Here is a 9,801-nt window from a genome sequence, read left to right as displayed (position 1 = left end):
CTAGTAGTCCTTACCCAGGTACTGTCAGGGCCCTCATACTCTGCTCCTGACTGGCTAGTAGTCCTTACCTAGGTACTGCACATGTGTGATTCCCAACGAAGATAGGATAGAAGTGAGATGTCTCACTATGTAGCTAAAACAGAGACCTGAACACACAGGATGAAAACAGGATATATAATATGGTGTTTTCTGAAAATTAAACCATGTAAACCTATTCTGGTACAACCTCTAAATATAATTATGAACCTGAAAAGTAGCATATGAGCACTTTAAAGACTTTATACTTCATTAATGCCTTTCATTATTTTAATATTTTATTCAACTGTTTCATTTTTAGTTGATCCAAAATGACAACAAAGACACTCTCTCGGCCCATTGAAAAATGGACCGAGAAAGATGTTCACCTGTGGCTGATGACAGAAGTCAAAGTCCAGGAGACTTGTGCAGATAAATTCTGTGAAGAAGAAGTGTCGGGGATGAGTTTATTAGAATTTGAAAAGACAGACATATTGGATTTGGGTATAAAACACGGTCCTGCTGTAAAGATCACATCTTATCTAGAAAGTCTGAAAAAGGGAACACAACATGAGTCACAGTTCCCACCATATGTGAAAAACTGGACAAAGGAGCAAGTGACCCAGTGGTTACTGCAGCATGTGAAGGTATATAACAAATATGCCGAACGGCTCGAAGAAGAAGATGTGTCCGGCGATTGCCTTGTTTGCTTTAAGAAGCAGGATTTTCTGGACCTGGAAGTGAAAAATGGTCCTACTGTAAGGATTTTGGCAGAACTCCGTCATTTGAACGAGAAACCAGAACCAACACTGCAACCCATCGTTCACACCAGCACAGATCAAACCGAAGCTGCAAAACCCACTAAACCTGAACTCAGTCTGGTACAGGACATAGCAACCAAACAACCAGAATCACAAAACAAAATTGACTCAAAAACAGACAAAATTGTGGGGGGGGAATTTAAGTCTCAGCTGCCATTTCAAGAGGCTTCAGAGAAGAAGGGCATGCAGCTGCCAAAGGACTTGGGGGCCAGGAGAAAAGAAACTGTTGTGGTAAAGTATATATTCTTGTACACGTCTATGTACTTAACCCTTGTATTGTCCTCCCGGGTCAAAACCGACAAAGATTTGATATTTTTGTTCCTTTTTCCGACTTTAAGTTTTCACTGCCATCACCTTACTACCACTAGTTGATCACTACTTGTTGGAATTCATGGTCAATAACCCTCATTTATTTAGATTAATATTAAGAGGACATGATTAATTATTTTTTATTTTTTTATTCTAATAGTAAAATCAGAGGAATGAAAGTGATCAATTGTATTTGTAAAAAGAGTTGTAAGTGATCCAATCCATTTTTTGAGGTAGTTTGGTTCAAAAGAAACACATATTTTAGATATAGACATTTCTTAAAGGGGTCATATTTGACCCGAGGACAACAGGAGGGTTAACATATTGCATCCAGCCTTGTAATAAAGCAATTGAATTAGTAAACTCACAACAATAAACTAAGTTGTTGGTGCATTACATTTTTAGAACACAAAGGCATTACAAACCCTCAGGATTTCAACAAATGTAGACATTAATTACAATGTACAGTATACTTTACACTAAATGTACATCTGTTTCTTCCTGCAGACCACAGTTCTACCAGACATGTCCAAGATCGCCGTGGAGATCCAGAAAACCCTTGAAAACCTTTCAAAAGACAATCTAAAAAAATTTCAATTCTATGAAAAATCAATTCCCAGAGGTAAACTGGAGGGCAAAGACACGGTGGACACCGCTAAATTAATGACTGAATACCATGGACAGGAAACTTCAAGAGTCACAATAGACATTCTCCGAAATATCGATCAGCGTGAACTTGCTCGTCAGCTGGAAAACAGGATGGGTAAGACAACGTAAAAATGTTTTCAAATGGTCTAGTTTCATTAACGTGGCCTAAACATTATTTTTAAATTAGTATTTTGCTTATAATCTGCGTTATTTTGTTAAGTTTTCATTCACATTCTTTGACACATTTTATTAAATGTTGAAATTACTGTCAATGAATCCCAAAACCAGTGAGTGATTCTACAAACGAGAATTACATAATTAATCAAAGTCTATATCGTCTATCTGTGTTTATTGGGCACTAGTTTTTGGAGAAAATCCCACACACACCTTCTTCCTGCCCATATATATTTCTTTAACTCAATAATGCATTTGTTTTAATATTCATACAGGTCAACTGGACCAGCGGTGTCTCACAAAAGAAATTTTGAAGAAAGAAGCAAACCAGGGAGAAAAACTAAATAATTTGTTAACTTGTGGTGGGAACTCACTGGACAACTATGGCAGATTTGTAGTTGTTGTGAACAAGAGCAGTCCAGAACAAGTGCAGAATCTCCAGTTTTTGAATAAGCTGAAACTGTTCTGTGTGTTAGACTTTGACCCCAGCTCTGTTGATCCAGGCGGACTGTGTCATTCCTACAGAGAGTCAAGGGTGGCCAATAAGCACACCCCATCACAATATCAAGGACAGACTGACTCAGTGATTAAGAACCTTAACCTCTACAAACAGACCAGCTGGGTTTTCTGCAATGGCAGAAATGACCTTGACAGTGACTCAAACAAAGAGTTAGATTACAAGAACTGGCTGAGGAGATCTTGCAAAGATGTAGAGCAGATGGTTTTATTCATTTGCAACCCTGAAGTTCTTCTCCATGGAAAATGTTTAATCATATTCCTCCTACTTTCACCTGTGGACAATGAAAAAAACCCGATCTTTGACACCTACAAGGCCTTTATAAAACAGATCGAAGAGGAAAGCATAATTACTATTTGTGCATCTCGGAGTACGTATGAAAAATGGAAGAAGATGATACAAGAAAAGTGTGACTCCGACATTGACCCTCGATCTATTTATGAGCTGTCGCTCAGCGAGGTCAATGGAACAGTAATGGCACTGGGACCATTCAATCAGACATCTGGAAGGCTGCTGCCTTCTTCTGACTCCAGTTTTGTTGTTTTAAAGCAGAAGGATGAAGACTTATTGACAGCTCTAGATATTTTATGTCTGAATCAGTGTGAAAACATTGATGAAAACAGTCCAGATTTTCATGACTTCAGAATCAAAGTTGAGGAAGAATTCTACAGAGGAGGCAAAGTCAAATGGTGGAACTTCTACTTCTGTGACAAAGACAAAGACAAGCCATTTGTCAAGCGGGACAAATATAAAACTGTCAAGAGGATGATTATGTCTCAGTTAAGAGATTCAAAAGACATGTGTGTTCTGCTCAATCTGTTTCACCAGCCAGGCTGTGGTGGTAGCACCTTAGCAATGCATTTGATGTGGGATCTTCGTCATGAATTTAGATGTGCTGTGCTGAAAGACAACACACTGCCAAAAACAGAAGTTGCCATGCAAGTCAGAAAGCTCATGAAACTTGAAAGTGAGAAACCATCTCGAGTTTTGCTGTTAGTTGATGATTTAAAAGAAACTGAGAATCCTCAAGATCTTGTGAGCTGCATACATAAGGCTGCAGTAGAGGATAGCTTAAACAAAAATGTGCATAATGCACAAAACTGCAAAGTTATCATCCTTAACTGTGTCCGTGTCCATAGCCCAAAGAAGCAATACAGACAGCACGACCCAACACAGAGTCAATACATAACTTCTTCATTGACACCAGAAGAACAGAAAGAGTTTGAAAAGAAACTCAAAGAGCTCAAAGAAACTCATGAAAAACCTGAAAACTTTTACAGCTTCATGATCATGAAAAGCAATTTTGACAAAAAGTACATTGATGATCTTGCCCGTTACACACTGGAGAACTTTGATGTCGGTTCAAAGAAGGGCCAACTGTTTGGCTTCCTAGCATTATTGAACACCTATGTGGCAGCATCTGAAATCTCTCTCTCACTCTGTGAAGAGTTTTTTGGGATTAAAAGAATTCAATTGCTAGGTGACAGTGTTATGGACAGAATGGAGCCATATTCAAACTTTCTTGTTGAGGAAAGAGTTGAAGAATGGGGAGGATACAAAGGAATCAGAATCCTTCATCACGCCATAGCATCGGCATGTCTGGAAGAGTTGGAGAGAAGGTACTGTTGGAAAGTTAGTGATATAACAATGGAGATTATTCACTGTGATCTGTTCTTCCGTGTTGGATTTCTAAAAGAAAGGCTCTCAATTAAGCAAATGTTGATTGAAAGGCACCGCATAAAAGATGGAGGTGATAGAGAGCCATTTTCTCCTCTCATAGACAAAATCCACAACCAGCAAGGTAGACAAACTGTCAAAGACGTCTTTGTGAAAGCATCATCAAGGTTTGAGACGAGTGCATCTTTTCCTCAGGCACTGGCAAGATATTTGTACATTAATGAGCGTGACTTTTCAGAGGCTGTGAAATGGGCTGAAATGGCCAAGACCATAAATGAAAACCCATTTACATTGGACACAATTGGGCAGATACACAAAAACAATTTAATATCTAACAACAACAGAGAAAAGCAGGAGACATCACACAATCCAGAAGACTTAAACACAAACATTAAAATAGCAGATAATGCTATCAGAGCGTTTAAAAGGGCTCAAGAGCTGGCAAATGCAGAGGATGAACCAGAAATGGAAAATTCTGATAGTCAATCAGAAGACTACCAAAGAAAGTCATATAATGTGTGTGGCTATGTGGGTGTGCTGGAAATTGCTTTCCTGGTCTTTAAGATATTGAGCAGATTGCCATTCTTCAAGAAAAGTGATCCGATGAGGAAGAAGTACTTCCAGAGTTTCCTGCAAAAAAAAATCCCAATCACCAGCGTGCATAAAGAAGAGAATGAGATCAACAACAGATACGTGGAGATCATCAAAGAGCACGAACCGTTCCTCCACAGCTTGAAAACTGAAGTAAAAGAAACATTTGAACTTCTTGATTGTTACTACACATACATAAAAGCGAACAATTCAGAATATCATTCCAAGGATCGTTGGACCGTCTGTGGTCTTTTTAAACAGTATGTAGCTATTTTTTGCACTGCACAGGCGGAAATAGTAAAAGAAAGGCAAAGCAATCCTAATCTCAATTTGAAAATCGATATTGAAGACCGAAGATTGTTTCTTGAAGAGAAACAAGCAGATACATTTGCAGGGATTCTTCAGCATTTGGACAGACCTGCCGAAGAGATTGAGTGGATCACAGAATGCTATGCATTCTTACAACAACAACAACAATTCATCAACCAAAAGCAAAAGACAAAGGAAACAATCAATCACATTGTGTCAAACATAGTTCTTTACCTTTTAAAACCAAAATCTAAACATGTAGCGAGCCAAAGCCACCTGTCTGCCCTACTTTTGAAAACTCTGCAAGAAGTAGGACTAAGGTATCCCTTCCCAGACCCGTACTACCTGGCTCTGCTGTTATTCTGGCCAAGTCCTAGGCAGGAAAACACAGAAATTGTGGCATATGTGAGAGCAATCCGAACCTCATGTAGCAGGCGCCTGACTTCACTGTTTCGAAATAGAAGCACTGTTGCCCACCTCTTCTTGGGAAAAGAAGAGGGACTCAAGAGGCTTGTCTCTAAACTCAAACTAGATCAGAGTTTTAAAGAGATGCGCCGTGATACTTTGGCACAACGTTGGCGGAATGGAGATATATTTAAAGACAAAGCAATAATCAACAGTCTTCATCGAGTCAGCGGATCCATTGAGCAAGGAGAGGTGTTTGCCAATTATGGAAAACTGAAAATCCCTGTGCGTCCAGCTCTCATTGCTGGCATTAGAAGTGGTTTCAGCACAGAAAAAGTCTCTTTCTACATTGGTTTTGCTATCAATGGACCCCTTGCTTATGACATCCAGTATGAAAACTAGTTACCTTGCAAGGTGACCTAGATTCTCATGATATCACCAGATCAGAGAGAATAGGAGGATTACATATCATGCGAAAATCCATTTAGTCAGACTTTAAGTAACATGCTTGTGTCAGAACAACCAGCTGTTCAACCAATCAGCATCATGTGCATGTGGCAGCTACGGGCGTGGTTTAGGTAGACATGACACACAGATGGTTCAGTGCCTTTCCTTTTCCAAACAGTTTCCAATGATTGCTTCTTAGATGGTTCTGTGTTAACAAAATATCTGGCACGTCAGGTTAAAAAACCTAGGGTTTAGTTGATTGCACACAAGCGCATTACATGAGCTGAGACATGAGCTGTACAGCGTGATTGAGTATGATGGAATTTCAAAACACCTCTTAAAAGCACATTGCAGGGTTAAATTCCAATCCTGTAGGTCTTCTTCTATTCTTTTTTTGCCATTACATTTAAAAAGTCATCACTTTAGTTTTTGTTTTCTGATGCAGATATGCCACATTTGCCAAACTCCAATTCATTTATCTCCAAGTGCATATTTAATATAATAGGGTTGGATCCGAATATTCAAGTATTTGCTCAATTTAAAAAATGTCTGTCATGGTGTTAAAAGAAAAGGTTTCTTTCTACCTTGGTTTAGTGATTAATGGACTCCTGGCATATGACATCCAGTATGAAAACTAGGGCAGTTGTGCAACACATGCACTGAGACATTAACTGTACAGCGTGAAAATAAGTATCCAGTGACTCACTGTGATTTAATTTCAAACATCACATAAAAACGATCAAACGTTGGTGATCAAACGACATGTGAGACAGACTGCTGGGTCAAAGTCCAATGTTGTGGGTCTAGCTGTATATGTATGTTTTATGTTACTTTTATGCAATTTAATCTTTTATACACATTTTTCATAAACACTTTAAGGAGTTTTTTTTTTGTTGTCGAATGTGGCAAACTCGCCAAACTTTCTATTCATTTATCTACAAGTGCGAATATAATATAGTAGTTAAGAGTAAACACAAGCACTGACGCATGAACTGTACAAAGTGAAAAAATAGGTGTGGCAGCAACTGTGATGGAAAAACACACCTCATAAAAACAAATAACATGTAAAACAGACTGCATGGTCAAAGTCATGTAGGTCAAGCTGTATGTATGTTTTTATATTCTTTTTATGTCATTTAATCTTTTGCAAACATTTGTTGTCCATTTTGAGTTTTGGTTACTTAGTTTTGTTGTTGGATGTGGCAAACTTTCTCCTATTCATTAATCTGCAAGTGCAAACATAATATAGTAGTTAAGAGTATACACAAGCACTGACGCATAAACTGTACAAAGTGAAAAAATCCTGTAGCACTAGCTGTATGTTATATGCACTTTTTATGCAATATAATCTTTTAACATTTTTTTATCCATTTTTGATTTTGTTATCTGTTGCAGATTTACTTAACTGCTATAAATGTATCTACAAGAACAAATCACATTGAAACTATTGCTTTTCAAAATTAAGAAAAAAGATCAAGGAGGACAAATTTATTTTAATTTTTTTTGTACATTATATTGCGATTGCAGTTTTGAATGTGCATTGTTTTATTTTGCGTGTAGCCTTCTTTGGACCCACAATTTTTTTAAGACTTTACCTGTTGATAACCAATAACCTGACGCAATAATTACGATTTTTTGGTTTTTGTTTGACTTTAAATTAACATCATTAACCATGCTGTCTTGTGATTGTTAGACTATTTATCTGTCCTGTCAGATTTGGGACTTTAGTTGATATTTTTTTGTGTATTGTAGATTTATATACTTGCACAATTCTTTTTTTACACACAATTTTGTTTTCACACACTTATTTTAATTTTGTTAATACTTCGTACTGTGATTGTGTTTCGGAATGTGCATTGTTTTCATTTGTATGAGGCTGACTTTTGGAGCTACACTTTCTTTCTTTCTGTCTTTACACGACTTACTCGATTGAAAACCATTAATCTAACACTTTTTATATTTTTTAACTTGACAATAACATACTTTAACATCTGCTGATTGGTAGGTCTATTAATCCATCTGCCTGGTCAGAGCAAACAGTACTTCATATTGTGTTGTATTGTATGTAGATTTTAAGTTTGCCAAAATATTTTGTCCACACAAGTATTGATATTTTTATTGTGTTGGTAATTCATACTGTTTGTTTTTTGAATGTCCATCGTTTTGTTACGTATATGACCTCCCGAATGGAGCTACACATTCTTTAAGACTTTAAGAATAATTGTTTGGAAGCTTTATATTACATGTGTATGCCACTGTGCTGTGATTAGTGGGTATCTTATCTACTAAGAGTTTATGTGTGCCCACTCATACTTCATGCCATTAACTGGTGCCCAACTTGGGCTATGTTGGTCCCGACTTGGACCCTAGATTCTTTGTTGAAAAGGATATTCTCAGATCTGAGTGAGTTGTAAATGGTCCACTTTTTTATGCAAATTATATTTTGGAGACATGCAGGTCATACAGCAAACAAAAGCATCATGCTCAGAGCTGACAGTCTAATTTCCGACTCTTTTCCCCTTGACTTTTCTCTTATACTCTTCTCTACCCCTCGGTGCATACACCCTTGTGACCAAGAGGAATATTAACCCATCAGCATGACAGGAAACACCTGCAAGCCTCATGCTGTTCAGACGGGTGCTTTATTCTGCACGCTTCCTGTGTGCAAGCTAAGGCGCGTAGTTGGCAATACTCTATTAAATATGCAGAGAAAATGCTGAGTTCCTATAATAAAACAGTGCAGTCATAAACGTGTCTGTGACCCTTTGTTCAACTCACAACCCTGTGAACGCACTCAATTACTCACACAGACAGGGACGCAAGCAACTGGAACATTCCCCAAAGGAAACAGCAATACAATCTTATCTACAGTATATTACAACAGCCACCCCAGTATTAAAAATGTCTGGACATGCCACTGAAATGTATGTATTCATAAAGAACAACACAATGCAAAAAACAAAAATCCCATCATGGGTTATGTCGTAAATGTTGTTATTGTATGTTATAATTGTAACTTTGACTCTCAAGAAACGTGTAGTATAAATGTCCTAAAATCGATTTTACAAATTGCAAATGATCTTGAATTGAGTCGTTAAGGGCTTTTGATGAACATTGTATCTGCTGCCCATAGCACCAATAGCCTGCAGAATACCTAACCTTAATTGTTAGATGTGTATCATGATGCTTTCATGCTACTGGTTTATTGTGATATGACAGACATTTTGACTTGTCATAGTAGGAAAAGCAGGTTACTTATAACCAGTGATGGTGTTCTCGAATCCTAGACTCAAACTCGAGTCCGATTCAAGTCTTTAATGTCTGGACCCGCTGAGATAGCTTGGACTCGCAGACTGAGGACTCAAGACTCGAATCGGACGCCAATCCCGCTCGCTCTCCTTGCTTGACAACACACACCGACGTCACTCACTTGACGCTGCCTTTTCCCTCTTTTAGTCGTGATTTGTGGGCAGATTCTTTTCCTTTTTGGTGGATGGCTGTGTTATAACAACAAAAGGTTGGAGAGTAGCTCTCTGTTAAGAAGTGGACTGTCCCTATAAATATGTTCCTGTAACTACTTGGTCGGAAAGAGACTCATAATCACATTTGGAAAAGATGCACCCCGGATCGTGAGGTTCGCCAGATAGATTTTACATCCAAAGCTGGAAAGAGCAGCACTAAATGTTGCATGTGTAATCACACAATTGAGGAAAAGACTGGGACAACTTCCATCTTTTGACAGACACCTATCACAGTTGATATATATAATACATACTGACCTTTGACCTCCTTACCTTTGGATTTAGGAATCCACTTTGTTCTGTCTTTGCAGAGTGATGGATAAGAGCATCAGCATTTAAAAGACAAATAAACAGGGTAAGATCTGGA

General features: G+C 38.0%; 2 protein-coding genes and 1 long non-coding RNA gene across 7 annotated transcripts in view; 2 read left to right on the top strand and 1 right to left on the bottom strand.

Annotated features, from left to right (window-relative positions):
* Positions 1-5,940, top strand: part of LOC117950331 (sterile alpha motif domain-containing protein 9-like) — a 30,065-nt gene extending 24,125 nt beyond the window's left edge. For all 5 annotated transcript variants that reach the window (XM_034881266.1, XM_034881270.1, XM_034881268.1 and 2 more), the window contains 3 exons: positions 338-1,067; positions 1,653-1,908; positions 2,243-5,940. In XM_034881266.1, coding sequence (XP_034737157.1) covers positions 348-1,067; positions 1,653-1,908; positions 2,243-5,868 — 4,602 coding nt within the window. In that variant the 5' untranslated portion in view covers positions 338-347 and the 3' untranslated portion in view covers positions 5,869-5,940. The remainder of the gene's footprint in view (positions 1-337; positions 1,068-1,652; positions 1,909-2,242) is intronic.
* LOC117950334 overlaps positions 1-8,344 on the bottom strand; it is a 10,569-nt gene extending 2,225 nt beyond the window's left edge. The window contains exons 1-2 of the long non-coding RNA XR_004657870.1: positions 7,830-8,344; positions 7,320-7,321 (exon numbers count right to left, since the gene is read on the bottom strand). This is a non-coding gene — a long non-coding RNA (uncharacterized LOC117950334). The remainder of the gene's footprint in view (positions 1-7,319; positions 7,322-7,829) is intronic.
* The window catches only part of LOC117950332 (asialoglycoprotein receptor 1-like), a 19,124-nt gene that overhangs the window by 4,881 nt on the left and 4,442 nt on the right, over positions 1-9,801 (top strand). Inside the window, exon 2 of the mRNA XM_034881271.1 lies at positions 5,375-5,381. The gene's annotated coding sequence lies outside the window, so the exon portion shown is untranslated. The remainder of the gene's footprint in view (positions 1-5,374; positions 5,382-9,801) is intronic.

This window comes from Etheostoma cragini, chromosome 9 (assembly GCF_013103735.1).
Source record: "Etheostoma cragini isolate CJK2018 chromosome 9, CSU_Ecrag_1.0, whole genome shotgun sequence".
Taxonomy (NCBI): Eukaryota; Metazoa; Chordata; class Actinopteri; order Perciformes; family Percidae; genus Etheostoma; species Etheostoma cragini.
The sequence above is the reverse complement of the archived record's forward strand: the minus strand, read 5'-3'. Positions and strand labels throughout refer to the sequence as shown.